At 47.7% G+C, this 23,762-nt stretch overlaps 1 protein-coding gene across 3 annotated transcripts in view; it reads left to right on the forward strand.

Moving 5' to 3' along the window:
- Positions 1-23,762, forward strand: part of myo16 (myosin XVI) — a 73,515-nt gene that overhangs the window by 19,006 nt on the left and 30,747 nt on the right. For all 3 annotated transcript variants that reach the window (XR_012925780.1, XR_012925779.1, XM_076017095.1), the window contains exons 5-22: positions 61-169; positions 2,159-2,283; positions 2,371-2,496; positions 5,648-5,723; positions 7,032-7,182; positions 7,344-7,494; positions 8,130-8,240; positions 10,686-10,751; positions 12,152-12,279; positions 14,861-14,966; positions 15,747-15,864; positions 16,288-16,435; positions 16,630-16,747; positions 18,552-18,669; positions 19,312-19,383; positions 19,976-20,117; positions 20,920-20,992; positions 23,220-23,372. Coding sequence is in view for 1 of the 3 variants with exons in the window: in XM_076017095.1 (XP_075873210.1) it covers positions 61-169; positions 2,159-2,283; positions 2,371-2,496; positions 5,648-5,723; positions 7,032-7,182; positions 7,344-7,494; positions 8,130-8,240; positions 10,686-10,751; positions 12,152-12,279; positions 14,861-14,966; positions 15,747-15,864; positions 16,288-16,435; positions 16,630-16,747; positions 18,552-18,669; positions 19,312-19,383; positions 19,976-20,117; positions 20,920-20,992; positions 23,220-23,372 (2,091 nt within the window). In the remaining 2 variants the exon portion in view is untranslated. The remainder of the gene's footprint in view (positions 1-60; positions 170-2,158; positions 2,284-2,370; positions 2,497-5,647; positions 5,724-7,031; positions 7,183-7,343; positions 7,495-8,129; positions 8,241-10,685; positions 10,752-12,151; positions 12,280-14,860; positions 14,967-15,746; positions 15,865-16,287; positions 16,436-16,629; positions 16,748-18,551; positions 18,670-19,311; positions 19,384-19,975; positions 20,118-20,919; positions 20,993-23,219; positions 23,373-23,762) is intronic.

Here is a 23,762-nt window from a genome sequence, read left to right on the forward strand (position 1 = left end):
TTAAATTCGGTTTTGTTTGTGTCTCCTCTGCCGTTTTCTGCTGCCTGGACTGACTGGAAGACCGGGGTGAACGTTCTGCTGCAGGATGTCAACGGCAACGTTTCCCTGGACTACGCCTCCGACGGCAGCGAGACCTGCTGCATCCTCCGGAAGTACCTGCAGGAGAAGGGTAAAGACACCGTGCACCACAAGCTTCACATTTCGCTTGTCGTGAACTCATTGAATCTGAAGGACAGATGTGAAGCAGAATAGAGAAAAAGATATAACAGGATGATAGAGCGAAGAAGTTAAGGCAGTACAGGAGCCTCGAATAAAACAATTTAAAGTTAAATATAGAAGAGATTCTGGTGGGAATACGGCAGTGCTACCACATGGAGACAGATCGTTATTATTTTTTCTTATGAAACTGAGCCCTGTGACACCTTTATTAGCAATATTCCTGTTTGGGAAGTGAAACTTTTTACTTTCTTTTCTCCGTCTTCTCTCACTTTTAACGTCTCACAGCAGTTTGCCGAACAGTAACAGCGCATCTGCTTAAGTTCCCAGTATTTATCCTCAGTAGGTAATGAAAGCTGTATAATTGCTAAACGTGACCTTCGCAGTCTCAACATTAAATTAGTCAAGAATACGCTGAGTAATCAATCATGAGACAGACCGAGAGACAGGCAGTGTATTTGTTTGTCTGATTGCTGAGGCTCCGTCAGATGTCAGATGGCTGAGGAGGGAAAACAGGAACCGAAAGGAAACAAAAATAGAAAAAAAAAACTATCGAGTTGCATAAGTCTGAGAAGAAGAAGCCAGACAGGAAGCAATCGAGATGGTGACTGTGGTTTGTCTCTCATCCTCACGCCGTCCTTCCCTGGGTTGCATGGTGAACACGCCCCTTCCCCCTCGACGCACACCTACGCACCCGCTCATCCAGGTTCACCCTCGACGGCAGCGCCCGCCTCCTACCTGCTCGCCTGTTATCTCGGAGCGCTCTGCTTCCGTCTGCCGGCCCACGCGCCCCTCTCGTCCCTTTTTTCCGGCCTGCCGAATCCCCTCCGGTCTGCGCTGCCGCGAAGCACCCTCTTACCCGCACAGCCTCCCTCCGCCTCTGTTGCCATAGCAACCCGGGCGCACGCTCTCCGTCCTCATCATGTTCCGCCGGCTCAGTAGGGAAAGAGACGGCCTGTCCGCGAGTGTGCACGTCAGGGAGAGACGTCCTCGCTTAGTCCATCCTGCTCGGCTCACTGCTGCATTCCAACAAAGAAAAAAAACAACCAACTACCGATAACTCTGGTTGTTTCTCCACAAGTGCACACCCCGCAGCTATCATTTTTCTGCCAAGTCTAACTCATTGATTAACGATTCCAACCGGCATGCTCGGGGGAAAAAAGTCCCATTAACTAGTGGCCTGGAGCTTGTCACTGAAGGGATATGGATTCATTGAGAATCAATTGAGGCTATCACAGCAAGTAAACCAGGTCCACTCTGTACATTGAGCTGCAGGGCGCTGATCTCCATAGTGATTCAAAAATGACCCTGTTTGGATGCCTTGCCTTTTAATTACATGGCTCTGAAGGAGTGAGCGTTAGAACGTTAGAGGAACTTAATCTCACAAACAAACTTCAGCTTTAATCCAGCGTTTTCCTTGTTGAACATGCAGCTAAAATCATCTTAAAGGTTCCGCATTAAGCAACTTTTCGTATCATTGTTTTTCCATCCTGGAATCTAATGGAGCAGTCTTTCACCATCTCGAGAAAACAGCAGATTTAGCCCTCTGTTTGTTGTCGGCAAACAAAAAAAGGTTTTCCTGGTTGTCCTTGGTTTCCTGCTAAAAATGACACTTTTAGCCCTTTCATGTTTGGAAAGAGATAGACGACTGGAAGTGGTATCGGCCCTATTTCCAGAACAGTGTTTTGACACACACCCTCTGAAAGGTGGCTGAACTTCTTTGCTTTGTGGGGAATTCACTGACCAGGCCGGAGACACATATGGCTGTGTTTCTGCATAATGTGGGACTGCGAATGACTGTGATTTCCTATTCTGACAAAAAAGTTAGACTCTTTGAGAAGCATACGTTATCATCATTATTGTTATTATCAATATTATTAGTGTTGTTATTGCCCATGAGATCCTGCTCTAACACGGACACAACCTCTTGTGCGTCACTCAGGCGTGGACATGGCCTCCATGCACACCATGAAGATGCAGAGGGCCAGCACCATGATGTCTGACGTTAAGCAGCTTTTGGCAACGGGTGCGAGTCTCAGCCAGCCCAATGAGGACGGGGTCACTCTGGTGAGTCCGCTTTAAGCCACCTCTCACCATTGGATGCTTTGCCTTTGTCGATATCGCAACCTAATCTTTGTTCTTCTCCTCTGAAAGCTCCACATAGCCTGTGCCAGCGGCTACAGAGAGGTGACCTCCGTGCTGCTGGAGAACGGCTCCGACCCCCAGGCCGCCGATGGCAACTTTTGGACCCCGCTCCACCTGGCTTCCAAATACGGACAGGTAATCCGCAGCCGCTCGGCGCGCTGTCAGAAGTTAGTCAGCGAGAGTGGATGGAGAGGTCACTTGATTTGAAGACATCCTGCTGCATCGATCCACTCGCATTAGCGTCGTCTCATGACATAATGAGGGAGTTATGGATTCTGTGGGGTGTGTCTCCGGCGGGTTTTACCTCGGGGGCGGCGTGCACACGCTCTGATAAAGGCACTCTGATAAACTGCTCTTTTTTTGGGCTTATTGATCAGGAAACTCCTGGAGCAGAGAGACAAGACATTTCGGGTTTGGAGTCTAATGGTCCCTCCTTGAAGAGAGGAGATTGATTTCCTGATGGGGCGGTGGCGGTGGCGGCGGCAGCAGGGGCACACTGTTGATTTGGCGGATTTGGAAAGGGTCCAAGCTGGGAAGCAAAGGAAGTGATCACGTTTAGCTCTTGCTGACCCAACAAGATATTTAATTACATTTCTGCGCTGTGTGCTCAGCTGCTGACAAAGACAATTTATTCATTCTCCACATCTTTGGTTCTTCTACCCTAAAGGCATGGGGTTTTTTTTCTCCTTCTTCTTCTCCCCGCACTACACTGAGTTTTTTTCTCCTCTGTTGCTCTGAGCTGCATTTCTCTTTTCATTCATAAAGATCCAGCACTCGGATTTTGCTGCAAAATCAAGATGTACAAAAAAAAAAAAGAAAAGTCTCAGAATGGAACAATGCCTTGCTTGCATCTCTCTGTGCTTTCATGCTTCCCGTGTGAATAATTGCTTCTCGCGCGCGCAAGTGAGTGCGCCTGACTTTGGAATGGCAGTCGGGGGAATCGGAGAATCGATCGGCCCTCTCCCGCAACGCTAAATCACCTCGGCCGTCGCCTCCTCGCCGGTGCCCCAGCTTCACTTCTGCATACCAACTACTTCCCGAGCCCCCCTCTGTACTCCCCCTGCTGTCACCGTTCCCACATGCCCGGCCTCGACGCTGACATGTCAGTAATGCGCGGCGCGACCGGTTCAAGACGAGTGCGTGCATCCGGCTGCGGTAATGCCGGCAGTATCTGCGCTGGGAGCTTTTTTTATTCTTTCGCTTGAATGAGGCACAAGCAAACTGTTGCCTGGAAACACCTGCCGGCAGCCGTAACACGAGCTGCCACAGTAAACCCGGAGAAGCCCTTCGCAGCACGGCATGCGACCCTTTAAAGAAGACGTATGACCCTATTACCGCGGCTAATTAAGCTTTCCTCTCTCATTCTCGAGATAAGCGCCAGGGCCGGGCTCCGGGCTCGAGGCTTTTCAAGTCGCGCTCTCCTGAGGGCCTGATTGGATTTTTTTTTTTTTTTTTTCTATGGGATTTTTAAACAAAGATGACAGAACGTTAAAATGCAACCCCAGCGGAATGGAGATTAAATTGTTCATTTCTGCTCATAAGTGCTTGTGAAGAGAACTTACACAAACGTTCTTTAATGTTAATATTTGGTCTGTCAAACTCTTTTTAAAGGACGTTTTTGTCTCTTGCTCGATTCTTGTGGATCTACTGCGTCTCAGCGGTGAGGTCACGCTGTCCTCAATGATCCCAATGCACCCGTGCACCTTTTCCCTGCCCCCCCTCCCCAGTCGCACCGCCTGTATTTATAGGGTGTGAGTGCAGCTGACTGGGGTTTGTGGGCAGGGGAGATGCTGTGGACCCACTGGTCAAACAGCTGTCGATGTATGTCACATTCTGTCGGCTGAAATGTGCTGACTCATCCTCCCCACTGCCGCAGAAGATGATGTCTTATTCCCCAGCAAAAAAAGTAAATCTTCAGACAATGGCAATGGGTTTCGAACTGCAGTGAGAAACGCATTTGTTATTCTTGCAGAGGAGAATTTTTAAAAATTGGCGTAAAATAAACAGGGTGTCCCAAAAGATTGACATCATTTTAAAAGCAATTATCTTGAAAAATACTAAGTCTTGCTCCATGAAATTGAACAGTTTAGATGTTGAACATCCTAAGGTTATTATGAGACTGATTTCACAAGTGTTCAATATGTGCACCGCCTGTGAAACAGCACACGTCAACTGGGTGTGCCGTGTCACAACTGGGTGACTGTGTGTGAGCATATTCCAGGACCCAAAATGACTTCACTTTGGGAGTGAACGGCATGGCTCAACCTGAAAATAGAGCAAAATCAAAATATTAAATATAAAATCTTGATCTGTTTCTGTACATTCTGTGAAAATGTGAGGTTATTTCAACAAGAATTGCCAAAATGATTGGCCTGCGAAGTGATGTCAAATTTTCTGGACACCCTGTATTATATAAATGGTTTTCCAATGTGTGTCTCTAGCCTGTGAAAAAAGCTCTTCAAAAATCTCCATGCTCCACTTTTGAGAAAGTGGGTGGTCAATGACATGGCTTTGGAAATCCTTCACTTGTGATGTCACAAAGGGCATTGATATCCCTCCCAGATAAGTGGCAACACACCCAGCCAGGTGAGGGTTAGATCGTCTCACGGCTGCTTTGTTTTTACATGAGGTCCTTTTGAAGTCATTACTTTTAGCAGGAAGATACAATCCATGCAGCAGCAAGTGCGGAAAAGTGACAGTATTACTCGGCGTCCCCTAGAATCATTGTAAAACTGTTCAAAGATGATATTTAGTGCTGTCATTTCTTAAGAATTACAAATGAGGACTGATAATTCTTATTCATAGCTGCTCCATTGTCTGGGATCCACAGTCGGGGATAGAGAATAAGGATCTGAAAATAGGGAGAAGCTCGATCGAAACTAAAATTCAAGGCATAATGGAGCACGGAGGTGCCAGCCATCACGCGTCACTCTGGAAAGAAATGAGGGTGGATGACAGCAGGGTTCCTGCAACTGTGACATGTGTCAGGAGAGAGGCTCATTAATAAGGCTTTTCTTCAGTCAGGGGAAACACTTGGACAGCTCTTCTCATGTGTCACACTCTTTTTTTTTTTATCATCTGTTCAAATTCAACATCTACATTTGACCCCCGAGCTGCGAATACGGCCTTGAGCGCAGCGTCCGCTTTGAACGTTGACATGGAGTACAGAGTCCAGGAAGTGCGTCCAGGAATAGATGTTTTGTGTTCTCGTGCTGACGACGCTGAGAATAAACTCTGATCTGATCAAAATGGATGTGGTTGTTTTTTTTTCTCCCGCCGCACACAGACGAGCATCGTCAGCCAGCTGCTCAGACGCGGAGCGAACCCGACTCTGCTCAACTGCAACCAAGACAAACCCTCAGGTAAGACACACACACATACACACACACACAGTGGAAAACCAGTCGTGGTAGTAGCCAGTAGAGAATCGGCTTTCAAGGCAGAGTCTCAAACCAGCAATTTGACTGAAGCTCGTCTTTTACTGCAGCAATCGCAAGGCTGGGCACACAACAATAGATCAAGCTGCTAATGAATGTGTCTGCAGTTCATTAGTTAAAGATACACCACACATTATGTTGACAGCAGTCCTTGCGCTGATTGAATACGTGGGCGAGGTTTATACAAATTTGCCTACATATCTTTATAGAATAAGCCGCCCACTGGAGCAGCCACATTGTCATTATTTGATTGCGACTTTAATTATTACCCTTTTAAGGTAATTGCACTGTAATGCTTCCCTCTGCTTTTGTCACATTGCTGAGGGATGTTGAGAAATCCAGTCCCGCTGTCTGCATTTTAATCTCCACAGCAGAATAATAAGACCACCGGTTGAATCGGGCTATTAGTGACACGACGTGTAGCCACTGACGGGGTTCCCGACGTCTTCATCGCCGGCCAAAGTCTTTCAAACCGTCTCCTGCCATTTACTCCCGCGGCTTTATCTCACCTCTGACTGCCGCGCGGCAGCCTCAATCAATATCTCCTCCGAGCCAGTGGCCTTGGAAGAGATGTGAGACAAGTCCGCTGAGACTGACACATCCCCCCCTCCCCCCAACCTCGCTCCCCCCTCACTTGACTTGAGGCCGAGCGAGCGATAGCGATGCGAGTCGAGGGGCTTGTCAGTCACGCGGAAGTAAAAGGACAGAATGAAGCCATCCGGCTCCCCTGTGGCCTGTTAGACCTCATTACAGACACGGGGAGGGGGAACCCGAGTCCCACTCGCACTTAAGCACAGCTGGACTGATTTACGGGTGGGCTTCGCATTAAGTGAACCAGAACAGGGTCATCAGCTGGGGGTGGTACACGGTATGACGTGGCAGAAGACAAAAGAAGGGAGGAATGTTTCTGATTGGTTGTGACAGTTGGTTGAAGGTGGTGGTCCTCAGGGTCCAAAATAAGCAGCCCTAACTTTCCTCTGTTTTTTTTAAAGACGTTAAAAAACAAGCCCTTCGTGATGTCACAAAAGTCAAAAAATACCTCACTGATCACCTGCCAATCAGCCGCATTGTTTGATTGTTTCTTAGTTCCCATTCCAAATGATGTGAAGGATCCGACCAAGCATCAGTTTCAGCAAGGCACTACCACCGAACCTTATAGCTGGAGGCTGTAAACAGAAGGCTAACACGTGCTGCTATGTTGATAATTCCTCATGCAATCCGTCCTCCCACCAGACATTGCTGCGTCGGAGGCCATCGCTGACCTGCTCCTGAGGGCGGAGGAGAGCTGGCTGCAGAGGCTGACGGACCCCTCGGTGCCCCTGCCGTCCGCCGACCGGCGCTATGACGGCGGCTCGCACGACATCAACACGCCAGTGAAGAACCTGTGGGTGCTCGCTTCCAGAACTGTCGCCTGACGATTTTAAGCGATTAAACGCCTCTAATCTTCGCAGCGCGTTATCTACGTTTTTACTCTCGAATTTGCTTCCCGCTGCCTCTTATCTGCCGCGTCTTAATGGACTCTTCCTCATCCCATCTGTCCCCCAGGAACCCTCTGGGCCTCTCCATATCTAAGCAGGACAGTCTGCTGGAGAAGTGTGCCATGTTCAGAGAGGCAGGTGGAGCCTTGAGCCGGCAGCCGTCACAGGACAATGGCCTGGACGGCCCCTTCGGCTCTGGAAGCAGCAAACTGGAGCAGGTTGGTGCTTTCGTAACCGTAATAGCGAGAGCAAAACAGAAACTATGAGGAAGAACATAACTGTTACCCAATGCTGGCGGGGAGGGGAACAACATTTGTTGCATTGCATTTCACATCATAAATGATGAAGGGATGTGAGACACATCAAACGAAACTTGGGCATTCATTAAAATTTTTGGAGATTTTGTCTTTTTCCAAATTAGGCTCCGGCTCTGTGGGTTCCAGATAAAACTGTTGAGCTGCTCAGCCCATTTTGTGAGACATTAGATTTTATTTTCTTCTTCTTTCGCAATTTCATACAAATCACCAGAGCCAGGTTTCTCATATCAGGTCTGTGTCATCGTCACCCTCATTTGTCCTTGGTGTTATCTCGAGCGATCACAGGCTGCCTAATTGCAATGATTTGGAGCCGGTCCTTTGAGATGAAGGTATTTCATTCAAGTCTTTGTTTAGCTGAGAGGCAGGAGGCGTGACAAAAGAACGCAAAATTGCACAAGACTGAAAAAAAAAAAAAAATGCTGTAGGTTCTTGGCCAATATCCTTCAAAAATCCTCAATGAGAATAAGAATGACACGGAAATTGCACATTTGACTGCCTGCGTGTTCATTCACACCCTCACCTTGTGTGTCACTCAGGTGAAGCTGATGCCGCCGGCTCCCAATGATGACCTGGCGTCCCTCAGCGAGCTGACGGACAGCAGCCTGCTCTACGAGATGCAGAAGCGCTTCGGCAACGACCAAATCTACGTAAGGCCGAAACAATGGGAATCTCGCCCGACGTTAAACTTGCACCAGAACCACAAGACACACACACACAGAGAACACAGGGATTTATTGAAATATGGATGCGCTCTCTCGAGAGCGATGGGACCATTATGGATTATTCATAAGCAGAGTTTTGTCATCGGTTGCAGACTTGGAATGTATGAATGCGTGGATCATGTCACATTTTCAGCCTCTGCTACAGTGTAATCCAACATTGAGCCTTTTCGCTCTGTTGCCCATTGTGCCCGAGGACCTTTCCAGCTCTCTAAGCCACAGTTGGCTTGGTGTCTGTTATTTTTTTATATGTGTTATACACATGTTTCTTACCAGTTTTGCTCGCGTCACTTGTGAGACATTTAATTCTATATCAATGCCTCTCCGCAACACACTGGTGGCAATAGCAAAATCAATGCCATAACCAATCGATACTCTATGTGGGAAGAATCCATTCCAGAACATTCAGCCGTAAAATACCTGCATTTCCTAACAATTGCGCCATATTTTTGGCCCATTTTCTCCTCCCCTTTGATAAAACGAGCCCGGCCCATTCTTCTCTACAGGGACCGGGTCCTATGGAGGCTGGAACCAGATCAATGTGGAAGCTATCCAATGCTCCCCGTTTGTCTGTGAAGAGGCAGTAATAGTCGGTCATTAACCCAGATGGGGTGGGCAGGCAGTAGGGTCGGCCCCAGCAGGGGGCGGAGGGGGAATCGCACCAAAAATACAGGGAGGACAATAAGTGGTGGTAGATTGGTGGATTAAGAATAGAGAATTTATTGGAAGCCATAGTGATGGGTTTCAGTCTATTTGAAAGAAGTGTTGAAAGGGAAGGAGGGCCGGTCGCAGAGGGCAACCATCAGAGGGGATGTGGGCCACGTCTTCCAGTGTCTGAAATCCTGTGTTATTACAGGTAAAAGACATGCAGCATGTCTGAAGACAATAATAGTCCTAATAGATTTACACCTAAGGTCCTAACATGATGACTTCAAACGACATTTCAGGGGAGAGTCTCATCAGGCAGAGACGTGGCGAGGACAAAGACGGTGAATGGTCCATATGCTCCCAGCAGGGTGGGCAGAGAAGGGGCTTTGATGAGTTCTCTCCTTCCTGCCTTCTGTCAGGAGTCAAAGGCCAGTTTACCAGAATAGGACAGAGCAGAGTACTGGTAGGTTTACTGGCACACGTACCACCAAAAAAGAAGGAGATAACTGGGCAAGGCTTCACTGTTGGTGTGCAGAATAACATTGAACATTGAACATTGAGATTAGGCATCATATGCCTTTAATCTGTAGGCATATCATATATCAAAGTCTGTTTTTAAACTCGATTTTTGGACTTGCAACCTTGAATCAGAACCATAAGATGGAACAGCAGATAATGTTTCTTTTTAATTGTATTTTTATTTTATTTATTTGCACCATAATACAGAAACAATTCATAGATTAAAAAAACAAACAATTATACAGAAAGTGCTCGAGAGGTAAAACCCCCAAAATGGGCTTATTCAAGGAGACTTTCCCAAAAATAAAGATAAAATAACAAATAAAATAGAATACTCAAAATTCAAACAACAACAATAGAACAGATACCATATTATAAGACAAAAAAAGTAAAAAATTAAGAGTGAAAGTGAAATAATTAAGTAGAAGCAATAGAGTCTTGATGTATTAGATAGGACTTCAGTCAAGACTTAAAACTACGGCCTGTCTTGTATTTTTAGAATGAAAGGTTTTAGCGAGCAAATGTGGAGGGTAAATGCATTTATAAATAGATATGCAGAATTGAAGGGTATTAATGTCATAAATTGACGAAATGTTAAGTTTTTCGAATAGAGGGGCAAAGGGAGATGATTGTTTAGAAGAGGTGGCTAAGCCTGACAAATTTCTTTTGTGTTATGAATCATTTCTGTAAATTAGTCGGGTATGTGCTTGCCCATGCAATGTTGCGATGACTTCTGCATCTTCATCAAGCTCCAGGCTGATTTTCTTTGCAATGGAAAGGTAGTCAGCAGCTGGATGGAAGGTATTAAACTCCAGAAGATGTTTTTTTTTTTTTTTATCTAAATAGCCTAGGGTTTTAAACGTCCTGTGCCTGGGTTAGGTTTTTTTTTCCGGTCAATTCCTTTGGACAAATGTCACTGCTGAGGTCATCAGCGACGGTTCCTCTCTGACCTTCCTCTGCCGTGAGATTACCATAAGTTTATGCTAATGTAGGTTGTCACAGCCATGAATACTGATCTCCAGGAAAGTGTGGGACAGATATTTTCAGGTCAGCATCGGCCGCCGGCAATCTGCAAGTAATTAACCCCCCCCCTCAGTCCGCCTCCTGTGTGTTTGTCCCGGTAAAATACAGCACAGGCGGATTATAACCCCGAAACAACTCATGTGACTAAATTTCATTTGTTTGCTTTCAATCTCTCATTTATAGACTTACATCGGGCATATACTTCTGCTGGTCAATCCAAACAAGGAGCTGCCCATCTATTCCACTTTGGTAAGCATCAGTTTATTTTTGACACACAGGCTCTCAGTGCTGCTGGGTGCTAGAGTCTCTTACTGTACAAGTCCCAGACCGACGCACCGTAATCCCTGCATAATACATGCGGGCTCGCATTTGAAGGGCCGCATTCTGCACGCGGGATCTTACTATAAATGAGCCGCGTTTGCTGCATAATGAGCAGGACACGAAGAGATGAAATGGACCTTGAGGCTAATAAATAATGCAGCCTTCCTGTTAGTGATACGCGGCGCCGTGCTGCAGCAGCTCGGGGAGAGAGATAGCAGGAAGGTCCGTCTCGTTACGTATGCACACTCATGAAACTGGCCTCCTTATCGTAACACTACCTCCACCCTTGCTTAAAATACTGGGAGGCTGAAAAAAAAATTACGCTTGTTGCAGGAGACCCTTGCATGAATAAAAAAAATATCTTCTCCTGCCATTACGGTACGGAGCCAAGACCCCTCCAGCTGTTCCATTCATGTCCGTCCAGGCATCTGTACCCCGCAGAGGGTGCGTAGGAGCCGGGAGGAGTCACTCCCTAGAGAACATATGTCACGACATTTGCGACCTGCTCGCTGTCTGTCGCCCTCTGCGCTCAGCGGGACCACGGCCAGTCGCTCCCACTCCTCTGTCAAATGGCCCGTCGCTCAGCGGCGCTGCCAGACTGGACACCCGTCAGGTTTTTAACGTCTTTGGCTGGTTGGTGGGGCGGATCGTTGCTGTCAATGGGGTGATCGAGCCTCATCAGAAGCTGGTTAAATACTGACGTGGTGTGTTTCAGCTCCGCTCGGGGACGCCTTTGGGCAGGGATCAAAGGAGTCTAGCACAAACTCACAGAGGCTCATGTCTGAGACACTTTGGATTTGGTGGGAGGAGGTGAAAACACTTCCAACACGTCTATCTGCAAAGATCCTTTTACTATGAAAAATTCACTCCTGTAGTTTTTATTCCTTAGGCTTTCTGTGTACTCTTCAGAAGTGAAAAGGTAGAATTTTTGTCTCTTGTCTGCTCCCCTCTTGGAAACTAAGTGCGAAAAAGTCCTCCAGGAATTTTCAATTTGTCACTTTATGACATCACACCCCGTTTTCTCTCCCAGTTTCTTGGCAACCCCCCCCCCCCACCCCCACCCCCCCAGCCATCTCAGTGTCTGCTCCACCCTCTGACACCATTTCGCTTGGGTGGAAGGTCCAGCATCAGTTTTGCATAAAGCCAAAACCCAGGATATATGCAAGAGGCTGTAAGCAGAGGGCTTAATATGCAGGACATCCACGTTTCCTGGATGAAAAATAAAGATAAAGATAAAGAATGGTGCCTCGCTGGCTGTCTTGCTTGCGTGTATCCAGGTGACATAATCAGCGATCAAATGTCCCGACGGGTTTCTCCTCGTCTTTCAGGTGAGTCAGCTGTACCTGAGCTCCACGGGTCGACTGTGCTCGTCACTGCCACCTCACATCTTCTCCTCGGCGGAGAGGGCCTACCACATGATGCTGCAGGAGAGGCACCCGCAGTGTTTCATCCTGAGGTAAAGTACCGTCATTAAACCACACAAATAAACCCCCGTGTGATCGCAAAAAGCTGTCCATAATTTGACTCAGCTTGCCCACCTGCCCGTCGCTCGGCAACCTGGCCACGCGCACCTGCTCCACGCTGAGGCTCAGACCTGTTGACGTTCCGCATGGTTGGAGCTTCGCTGCGGCGCTGTGTGCTGCGGGCAACTTCCTCGTCCCAATTAAATCTTGTTCCGGCTCTGCACTGGCATTCTCACTGACTTGTAACCAATCTGGCAGCGTTAATGCATCCTGACCACAGGCTATTTATCTCACTTACACACTCTGTGACACACACACACACCCGCACCAAGGCATTCACCAACAACCAAGGACATTGTGTACATAAAGCCAATGCAATGCTTTCCTTGTTTGTCTTGTTTCTCATTCATTCAAGCCTCCTCTTTATTAGGGCCTGTTTGTGTCTTTGGCTGCGTTCAGACAGCAGGCGAATCTGATTCAAATCAGATTCCTTCTCAGATTCTCAGATTTTTGGGGCTAAATATCTGTCGACACTGTTTTTAGCAAGTGTCCAAATGGGATCTGGCTCTGTTCGGATTGGGCCACATTGTTGACCGATCTGACAGGTTACTGTAGCAACGAAGTCGGAGCAGAGGTGTCGTCCACCGCGTGTAGTGGGACATCATATAATTGCGGCACTTGTTGCGTTACATGCCCTGGAGCTTGGCTTGAATGGAGCTATCTCCCCACAGACTGATGAGGCAATAAGTTTCCTCCTCTGTCACGTTCCAGTGGTCTGACGCATTGGGTCTTTCGTCGCGTAGAGTGACGTGACGGACAGTCAAAACTGATCGGTGTGTTTGGAGCTGTTCACACTGAGACGCATCTGTCCAAATGCGATTTGAAACTACCTCCCGAAGATGGTTCCAACCCATTTTGCAAAAATCGGACTTCATGTGATTTGTGACTGTTCAGACTACAAAAGAGCCATCCATTTCGATCTTGATGGGCTAAAAATTGGATTTTGGCTGGCAGTCTAAACGCGGCTTTTATGGCATCAGGGCTCTCTGTCTTAAACCTGTTTGCTCTTTACTTGGTAGTACTAACGGAAACAAACACTTTTGGCTTTCGTAGATAACTAGTGCAGTTCAAGGGGCCCACTAGTGGCACTAATGGCCAAAATACTCACTAGCAGTGCTAGTTGCCCTGTTGCCAAATCGGGAAGCCAGATGAAGTCACTGTTGGCTCTCACTATCTGAACCAGTGACATGAATAAGTGATTGGCTATTGTTTAATGATAATAATAATAATAATAATAATAATAATAATAATAATAATAATAATAATAATAATAATAAACTTTATTTATATAGCACTGCTCATACACAACATGTGCAACCCACAGTGCTTAACACTGCAGGCAAATGTCTAACTGGCTTGGACAAAGAGCAAATTAGTAGAGGGCAGGAAGGAAGAGGTCTGATACTGATTATATGTGTAATAAATGCTCAAAAGGATTGCCGTTACTCTTTATTTCCTAAAACATACATGGCTTCATGTTTAAAGGCAATCAGATGCCACAATTCCCTAACAAGCACTGAACCTCACACACACACACACACACACACACACACACACACACACACACCTAAATGCTTAAATGCAATCAGTGGCCATGACCCCCCAGAGACCAGGGCTGCGCAAAATGCCCTTGAAATCTAATAAAAACTGCTGAATGAGAAGACATGGGAAAGGCCTTTGGACTTCACCCTCCTCAGCAGTCCCGTTAATAGAAAACACAGAGACACGCCTACAGACAGACAAACAGCACCGCGGCACTCTGCGGTCATTAGTGAGGGCTCCTGACCTTCCCCGAGCCATCTGCTCGGTGTTTCCGCATCGTTCTCAGCTGTCCGCAAAATTAAAAAAAAACAAAAAAAAAACAGAACATGCCCCCAGTGCCAGTAAGGTGGTGACAACAGCACGTGCAAAGCGCTGGTCAGCGGGGGCGACGCTAGATGTTGTAAATGAGAAACGGGCTCCCCGGAGGGGTGATGTCAGCCGGCCGGAGGGGATGTTACCGAGGTGACGAATGAAGGAAACACCCTGATCACGAATGCATTGCACACATTCTTGAGAGGGGGGGAGAAAAAAATAACGTGGTGCAGGGGTTAGTATGAAGGTCCAGGGTTCAATTCCCTCGGTAAGAGGGCTTTCCTGCAGGGGGTTTGCAGGCTCTGCCCATATTTGCATGGGCTTGCCCCAGTTTTACCCCCTCTCAATCAAATTACGTGTGTGTATTACATGTATTTGGTGCCCCTGACCGGGCATGAAAATCTGGAGCTGGTATTCTGCCACTGCAGCAGCATCAGCCCTCCTCACATATCACGACAAGTAGTGTAATAATGTGTATGTATGTATTAATCTCACATTGGGGAAATTTACAGCAACAGTACAAAAGAAAAGCAAATGCTGTCCAGAATAACCGCAAAACCGCTATCTAAGGTAACAAATGAGCTGATGAAAGCTTGTAAATGCACACATTTTCTCATTTTGACGATGACTAGTAATTACTTTTCTGCATCCTCCTCCCAGTGGTGAAAGTGGTTCTGGGAAGACGGAGGCCTTTAAACACATTGTGAGACACCTGACGGCTCGCTCAAGCCCCAAAGGTTTTGCACTCGAGCCCAGAATGAAGCACGTAAGTCAAAGTAATCATCATCTCTGTGCTAAAAAAAAAAATGTTTTATGCAACCTGCCTCACATTTTCCCCAGAGGCAGTGGCTTTTTACAAAGGTATAACTGACATGAGTCAGCAGTCAGAGCAATTGTTGGATTTATGCAAACCGTGCAAATAAAGCACCTTCTTCACCTTAAAATGAAATGAGACCATATGAATAGAGAAACACAGTCAGAGAAAACATTCAAACAAGAAGCGTATGATGATTAGACGTGACGTGAAGAAGAGTTGCTCATCAGGAAAAGAAGCCGCAAGTATCAATCAGAGCCAAAGAGGAGCACAACCTGTCATTTAGGTCAGCGTTCAGCTGACTGCTCCCACTCGAGTCATTGCGGTTCCGACTGCAGCATGTCGGCGGTTCTGAACATGTGATTCACTTTCTGCTCTCACTCAGTCTCCCCCATCAAACAACAAAGCAACGCGTTGCCAGGGAGCGCGTAGCGATGAAGTCATCCTTATGTAGCAGATAAGTGGGTCAGCTTGCTCTCTGATCATTCTGGGACACCGGCACACATAAAAAAAATCCCCAGTACCCGCATAGTGGATGTGTATTGACACCTAGTGGTAGAATATGGAAAGCAGCAGAAAATGAATTTTGAAATTTGAACCAAAGATGGAAGAGAGCTACTGTTGTTAGTAATTACAACTAAAGGCACATTCGCTGTGTGTTAAAATTGTTCTTGAGGATTCTGTGTCGTTAATGACAAATGTTTCCTGAATTTCTTTCCCCGTGACATGCAGGTTAACTGTATTCTGGAGGCCTTTGGTCATGCCAAGACTTTAAGGAACAGTAACTCAAGTCGCTTCATCAAGCTGCTGACCATCCAGTACTGTGAGAAGACAAAAATGATGCTCAGAGGTAAATTAGATCGCTGACATTGGAGGACTCCGTGTGAAGTGACCTTGTGTGAAATCCAAATCCTAACTCTGCTATTTATTTATTTATTTTCCCCTCTGAATAACATGTGTTCATTAAGCTTAAAATATTAGAAGGCATGGTGTAAACACCAGGGAACGCCCGCAATTTGAAGAGTTTGTTTTTTTAAATCCTTCGCAGCTCAAGAACGTTATAGTGAGACACCAGCAGGGGGCAGTAAGAGCCCATTAGTCTTCCTGGTGGCGCTTTTTTCAGAAGAGGCAAATTCACCTCATTTAACCTCGTAGACATTCTCTGTTTAGGTCACAAATTGCCTTTTGACATTTTTTTTTTTTTTTTTTTTTAGCGTCGTACGAACTTATTGTAGTATAACTATGATATAACACAACATTATGTTTTTCGTAGCCCGTCTATACACGTACATGCTGGAGAAGTCTCGCCTGGTCCACCTGCGTCCGCAGCAAAACAGCTTCAGCATCTTCTACCTGATGGCTGAAGGTCTCTCCGCCGAGGAGAGCAGCGCACTTTACCTCAACAACGTCCTGGCTCACAGGTACACGAGCTTGTACCGCCACCGAACAGGGGGCTGGTTTTAGATTTCAAGCCGATGTGTTTGTGCTGCATTTACGCGTTGGAGTCATTACCGAATTGTGAAGCGCGAGCCTGGCTTGTCTTTCACTTTCAGCCTAACAGCCCTGAAACCTGAACTTGAACCTGCTGCTCCGTGTGTTTGTTTCCCTGCACCAGATATCTCGGTGGAGGCCTTCCAGGGGAAAACCCTCGAGTAGCCAAAGCCTCGACCCAGAGCAGGGAACGCCTGGCAGCAGTCAAACAGGCGCTTCGAGCACTGGGCTTCAACAAACAGGTATCCAGCGTGGCAAAGTCATAAGAGGTGAAAGGAGGTTTTGAGGGCAGGCGGATGACAGAAATCTAAAGGAGATCTATACAAAATCCATCTTGTTTGACTTCTGGAATGAGGAAGTGCCACGTACAGAACTCGCAGCGTAAGAGTAGGAGCTGACGTCATGCCGTGTTTGTGCTGTTCTCCACTTTCTGGTTTTCATGTATGCAAATCTCCTCTTCCTAAACAGTTAAGCCGCTTCCTCCTCCTCCTCCTCCTCCTTCTCTTGACACTGTGTCAATAAACAGCAAATGACAGCAAACAGACACCTCTGGATGCTGGTTGTGACATTAAACCCGTTAAACCCGGAGCCCTAGTGGCAAATTACAGGACCGCGAAACCATACAGGAGTAAAGAAGTGCATAAATGACGTTGTAAATGTTTGTGCTTCTCTCCGGGCAGACAGCTTCCTCAGCCAGGTATCAAAATATGAGGAAGGTTCAACAATGCTTAAGATTGTAAACCGAGGGCTAAACATACAGAATAGTGTTACTCGTTTATAGATATAAAACTGGATAGAATCTCAGACCTTCAACGCTTTCCGCAAAAGGAACCAGCCTCTTTCTATTATGGGACAGTGAGCGCTATAAACGAGTCGATTCCTCATTCAGACACAAGGCCTCTCTGCTCTGCTCCGACACATAACCACAAGGTTTGAAATTTTTGCAATCCTGATCGGGAGCTCGTTGTGCTCTCCCGTTATCTATCTAAAGCCCCAAATACAGCGTGTGACCACAGTCAGAAGACTGTATATTTGTATCCCGCTGACGGAGCACGCCGTGTTCTGCACGCTACCCTCCGTGTTCCCCAACCCATTATCGGCTTCTATTCTTGGCCTCTCAGTCAGCGTTTGTTAGCGGCGAGTGTCCAGCGGCAGTCACTACAGAGGGTGCGGAGCCATACAGAAGGAGGTGCCACCGGACGGGAGCCGGCGTCCGCTGCTCGAGACAGATGAAGAGGCGAAGAGAGAGTCCGAGTGGCGGGAGTGGATGAGGAGGAGGAGTAGCAGTGGAAGCACTAGACCACCCATTGGTCTCTGTCTCGGTGTAATCAGGGGAAGACTCCCAGTCCCGACCTGGAGGTCAATCGTCATTAATACTCCCCATCATGGCTTTTCTCATTCCGGCCTCCACCTCTGCCTGCGTATAGAGTGTCGGACAGAGACTAATGCCTGCGTTTATCTCCCAGATATCAGCTCCAGCGTCCTGCTTTGAGGGAGCGCGCACGCAGACATATTCACACACACACACATGCACACACACAGTCTCAGACACCCCCCACCCCCACTCACGGATTCACAGCAGTGGAGTGGGGGGATGTGGTGGTGGTGGTGGTGGTGGTGGTGGTTCCCATTAAGTGTCCTTTACTCAAGGGCGGAGTGAAACGGAGAGTCAGACAGTATGGATAGAAGAAGGAGGTGTGATGGTAGATAGGAATTTTTTTTTTCTCAATAGTAATTGTGTTATTAAGACCTGCACAATAGGACAACACTGCTTATTTTGCATTATTTTGAACAGCTAACCGTAAAGAAATTCCATTTTCTCCTGCAATTGCATCTGCTGTCATATCTCCTGGTTCCAAATGGGGGCGTGAGGGTCAAGATTGTTCATTAGAAATCAAAGCCGACGCAACACACACATACACAAACACAGAAATAAACAAGAATAGTTGTTTTTTTTCCTTAAGGCTCGGAAACACATTTTTACGGGTTTGTGTTTTGTAACTCTCCTCTCCTCCTCTCCTCCTCCTCTTCTTCCTTCCCCGCCAGGAGGTCGACTCCATGTTCACGCTGCTCTCCGCCGTTCTCCATCTCGGGGACCTCCGCTTTACTGCGCTGACAGATGCCGATACAGCTTTCCCCTCTGACCTGCAGCTGCTGGAGAGAGGTCAGCGCCCGCCGTCGCACCCCCACCCCCTCCCCCCCCACTCGCAGTCACACAGGGGCGAGAATTCGACGCCACGTTTTGTCCGTCCTCGCCAAGCGGCGATCCGCTCGTCCCCCCCACCGGCTGAAACGTAAACCCAGCGCTGTTGTTGAAACCCACACACGCTTCCCTGCGGCTGCAAGTCGGTTGTTTACCCTCGTCCGCCGCCTCCCTCCCTCTCTCCCTCATTATGCAACTGCTCCATGTGCTCCTGCGACCCCTGACCCCCGGCGAGACGGTAAACAAATGACATCAGCGGCCCCAGAACGGGGAACGAGGCCCCGCCGTCGTCTAGGAGACGTGATGTCACGGCTGGCGATGTCAGCGCGGCCACGCCGGGCTGCTGTCACCTCACTCCGCCGCTCAGACGACGACGGCTTGAGGAGAGCGGCTGATGACTAATCACTGCCAGCGTGGCTAATCGATTAAGCCGGAATGATCCGCGGATGCAGGAAGTTGCAACATGATATCACCGCCAGAGCTGGGAAAGAGCTGCGGGATGATATCAGTGCTTATGTCATGGCCATTACGGTTCAATGCTTTTATTTTGATTGTTTGATTGCTCTCTTTTGTTTTTCTTCTCTCTGCCTCGCCTCTCTGCAGTTTCTGGAATGTTGCAGGTGTGCTCCAATGACCTGAACACCGCCCTCACCTCTGATGTTCAGTACATAAAAGGTATGAAAAAAACAAAATGGCATAAAAAAAAAAGGGTTATTTTCTTCCCTGGTAACTGGGTAATAAACAGAATTCATATTATTTGATTAGATCCATTCAAACTGTGCCTCATTTTCTGAAAACTGCAGCGTTTAAAGAGATTGCCACTGACCACAAGAGCCCTGAACTCAGACTCTGCTGCACTTTTGACCCTCCGCACTTTTTATTAACTAATGTGGCTGATTCTTGTTTTATCTGCTATTGATATAGCTCTTATTTGCAGCTTCAAACCTTTTATTTAATTTCTGACTGATTTTGTTTGACTTCGCATCTGCTTTTAACCTCGGAGGACACTATTTTATTTCTCTGTACTTGTACCAAGAAATGACAAATAAAAGAACATTTGACCTTTAACCTCTGACGTAGGCATTTTCCTTTTCTTTTTGCAAACTTTGATCATGCAAAGTGTACAAAGCGGATGCCTGTCGTGCTCTAGAACTGTATAAAATACATAAACAAACAGTCAAAGTTGCCTTGAATCTGTCTGATTGGAAGACTGATGATGGGGAATTATACTTCTGGCCAAAGGTAATCGCCTCTTTTTTGTCGTCAGGTGACGCAATCACTCGGCGCCACACGGTGGAGATGTCGGAGCAGTACAGGGACCAGCTGGCCAAGGCGATCTACGGACGTCTCTTCGGATACCTGGTCAACAGCGCCAACGACTACCTGCAGGGGCAGGACGACAGCCTGGGGTAAGGCATGAGGCCTGTGTGTGTGTGTGTGTGTGTGTGTGTGTGTGTGTGTGTGTGTGTGTGTGTGTGTGTGTGTGTGTGTGTGTGTGTGTGTGTGTGTGTGTTTTTGTGTGGGTATGTGAGTTAAAAAGGCATCACTTCCCAGCCTAAGCCACCACTAAAGTAACTCTGTCAACACAGAAGAGGCTGTGCACTTATGCAGCCTGTAAAGCGACAGCCGTGTTATTGTGAAATGACACATAGTTTCCAGTTTACTCATCACATGAATCCACAAAATGTACAAATTTGCTCAAAAATAGTTGAGTGGATGAGACGCACACCCACAAAACCTCACCGTCCTACTAGGGGCAACAGGATCCTTGTTATTGTCGACGTATTAGAGCCTTATCACTCTGATGACCTCCAGTAACATCTGCTGGATGTTTGCTGCGTATTTTTGACCTAAGCCCTTTTTCCACTAACATGTCCAGGAACTTTTACTTCTAGGAATTTATTTACCTGGGTGAAAGAATCCTTGCTAATCTACACAGTTTGTGTTTCCACAGCCGCTCAAAGTTCTCCCCCTTTTTTCCGCCTTTTTCTGTGGAAAGTTTGTTGTGTGTGTGTGTGGGGGGGGGGGGGTTGTGCCTTGATTAATTCCACTTTAAACTCGCCAAGGTTTTTCCCCAAATCCCCAGCAAATTAATCAAGTTCCTGCTGTAGAGAAGTGAAAAAAATCAACCCGTGGCACCAACGTGAGATGTGTGCGACTCCGTCATCTCTGTTTTCATGTCCGTAATCTGCGGCTCGCCCTTTGTTCCAGTGACCCCGCGTTCGAAATCAGCGTCTTGGACATCTTTGGCTTCGAGGAGTTTCAGAGGAACGGATTCGAGCAGGTGGGAAAATCCCCAGCACAACACTCCTCCTTAGATCTTACTCATCCCCCCCCTTCAAGTGGATGAATAATGACATGCTGCCACTTTCTGCTTCTTTTTTTCTCTGAGTCTAATCAAATTGCCCAAACATCCTGGCCTGCTTTGGGCAGCATTTGCTTGTCTGGTCCCGTAGTTGCATGAATGAAATGAGTTTTGTGCCTTGCTGTGGTGTGAATGGTGGCTGTCCTCAGATGAACCCCTGTGCCAACACAATGGAGCCCCTGTGTGTGTGTGTGTGTGTGTGTGTGTGTGTGTGTGTGTGTGTGTGTGTGTGTGTGTGTGTGTGTGTGTGTGTGTGTGTGTGTGTGTGTGTGTGTGTTTCGTCGAGAACTGCGCAGCTCCGAGAGATGCCTTCTGTGTCTCTCTCTGAAGAAGCATTTAGTTCTAGCTTCGGCTGGCATTGTTCATTTTTATCGACAAAGCCAAGCAAAACAGTCAAGATTATTTTCTTCTTCTTTTCTCAAACCAGAGACGATCAGCTGGTTGCTAGTGCTTTTTCAGAACCTTGCACTGAACAAGTTGCAAGTCAGAATCAGACATTAGAAAGAGGAGCCTGTAAATCATAAATAGGAAGCTGTTCCTGTAATAATAAATATGTAATGCAGCGCACACTAAAAAATGTATTCTCTTCCGGTGTCATTGAACAGCATCACGCTGAACTTGAGGTAGAATTTCACTTTCTTAAGTGTGTATTCTTGTTACTGGGAGCTTACATTTACCCACAGCGGATCTTCCACTCTCCTCCCAACCCTTTTTTTCCCCAATTTTTTATTTCCGCGCATCTAACATGTCAGCGGCCCGGAATGATCTGTAATCCAAGTGGAAGCCAGATATTGCTTGACCCGTCTTCTCCAGGTCACAGACAGAGCAGCGGTTTGGAAGCACCGGAGGTCGAAAAAGGAAAATAAGCAGGGCGCTGCACTCATGAGATATCCTCCACCGTTGCTGCCGGGCTGCATATTAATGTCAGACTGACATGGGCGATAGAAGAGGAAGAGATAGAAAAAAACAAACAAACAACAGCGTATCAGTGACACAGACAGCCACGCACGGCGACCCTCGAGCCTCCGGGGCCGCCGACTCCGCCGACTCCGCCGAGTGCAGCGTGATCAGGCCCATTAGGGCTCGTTAATTAGAGCCGTGTTTGTCACGGGTGTGTTGTACCTGCTCAGCACTTTGCTAATGAGCTAACCCAATCAGCCACCTGCCGGGACTGAGCCTTTAATGTACTCGAGCGGCTCGCGAAAGACGCTCAGAAATGAAAGAAAAACAACACGGCACGCTGTAGATCTGCGCTGCCTCATCAGCAGACTGCTGAACAAGATGTGGGTCACGGCTCCGCTTTTCTTTTCTTTTTTTAACGCAGACAAATGGCGCCTTCGAGGAATCTTTGTTTACCGCTTGTGCACAGTGCAACATGTACAACAACATGTACATTTAGCCTTTTGTTTTGCACCGTGTCTAATCGAGGCGAAGATTGGGAAAATATGGAATTTCCAGGCCGACTGCAATATCACTGTTTCATGCAACCATTTACCAGTCACCTGTCACATGGCCTTGATTTTTTAATTCCTCTCTTTTTTTTTTTATGCGAGAAAAAATACGTTTGCGAGCCTGATCCGGCCCCCGGGCCACATGTTTGACACCCCTACCCTAAACCTTCTTCTTTTGTCAACGCGCTTACACAGCTAGCGCGATGAATCACCTCTTGGTGGCGCCGCCGCCGCCGTGCCACCTCAGTGTCCTGCGGTGCCCCTCGCTGGGGTTCACGGCGAGTTCACCTGGGCCCCCTGCACTCCGACGCCCCGCGCTGTCGCTCTGCTTCCGTTCGCATCGCTCTGACGATCCTCACCGCCATCTTGCCCTCCGGTGTTTTCTGGGGCGAACACGTCCCGTTGACTCCTCCCACGCCGCGCCGCCATTAGCCGGTTTGCCGGGTTAGGCAGAGTTCACGTAATTCCGGCAGAGCGCGCAATTGCGGAGACGCAGCGGGAGGGTGGGAGGGCGGATGGGGGGGGGCAGCATCCGTTACCGGGGCCAGGTGTGTCGCTCAGGCAGTCATCCGTCTCCGCGACACCGAGCCCAGATTGGATTTGCATGTTTGCGTACGTGTTGGAAAACAAAGTGCGTCTCTGGGGAGGCCGCCTCACGAGTTTCACTGTGCTCCGTGTCGTGTCGTGCATTCCAGCTCTGCGTGAACATAACCAACGAGCGGCTGAGGCAGCACGTCTCCGAGGTGCTCTTCCAGCAGGAGCAGGCCGAGTGTCTGCGGGAGGGCGTCGCCATGGAGACACCACGCTCCCCGTGCGAGCAGCCGGCCGTCCTGGACTTCTTCCTGCAGGTAGGTGTTGTTGGAGGAGGGTGGGGGGGGGGGCGCCGGTTTGGGCCAGTTTGCTCCAGTTGGTTTGTTTTGTTGTTGAATGATTCCATGCAACGTTTTCCATTCAGTCTAGAGCAGAAACTGCAGCTTTGGAATCAGGAAGTGGTGAAGAGCATTGGATTTGGAACAGATATTATTTTTCCTTTTGACCTATTTTCAGTAACCCGCTGGGTGAAATGTTGTGACTGATTGGAGACAGTTTAGCATACAACGTGTAATTACGGCTTCATATGGAGGTCAGGCGCTATTAATCCCATTATTTCCTTACTATTGCGACTCTTGCCTCCTCCATCGTGAGGCCTTTCGTTCCAGGTTTCCTGCCTCTTTGCCCATCTCCATCATCCAAACAAA

Source organism: Nelusetta ayraudi, unplaced genomic scaffold, assembly GCF_046127955.1.
Source record: "Nelusetta ayraudi isolate G7.1 ecotype Tasmania unplaced genomic scaffold, CSIRO-AGI_Nayr_v1 ptg000259l, whole genome shotgun sequence".
Taxonomy (NCBI): Eukaryota; Metazoa; Chordata; class Actinopteri; order Tetraodontiformes; family Monacanthidae; genus Nelusetta; species Nelusetta ayraudi.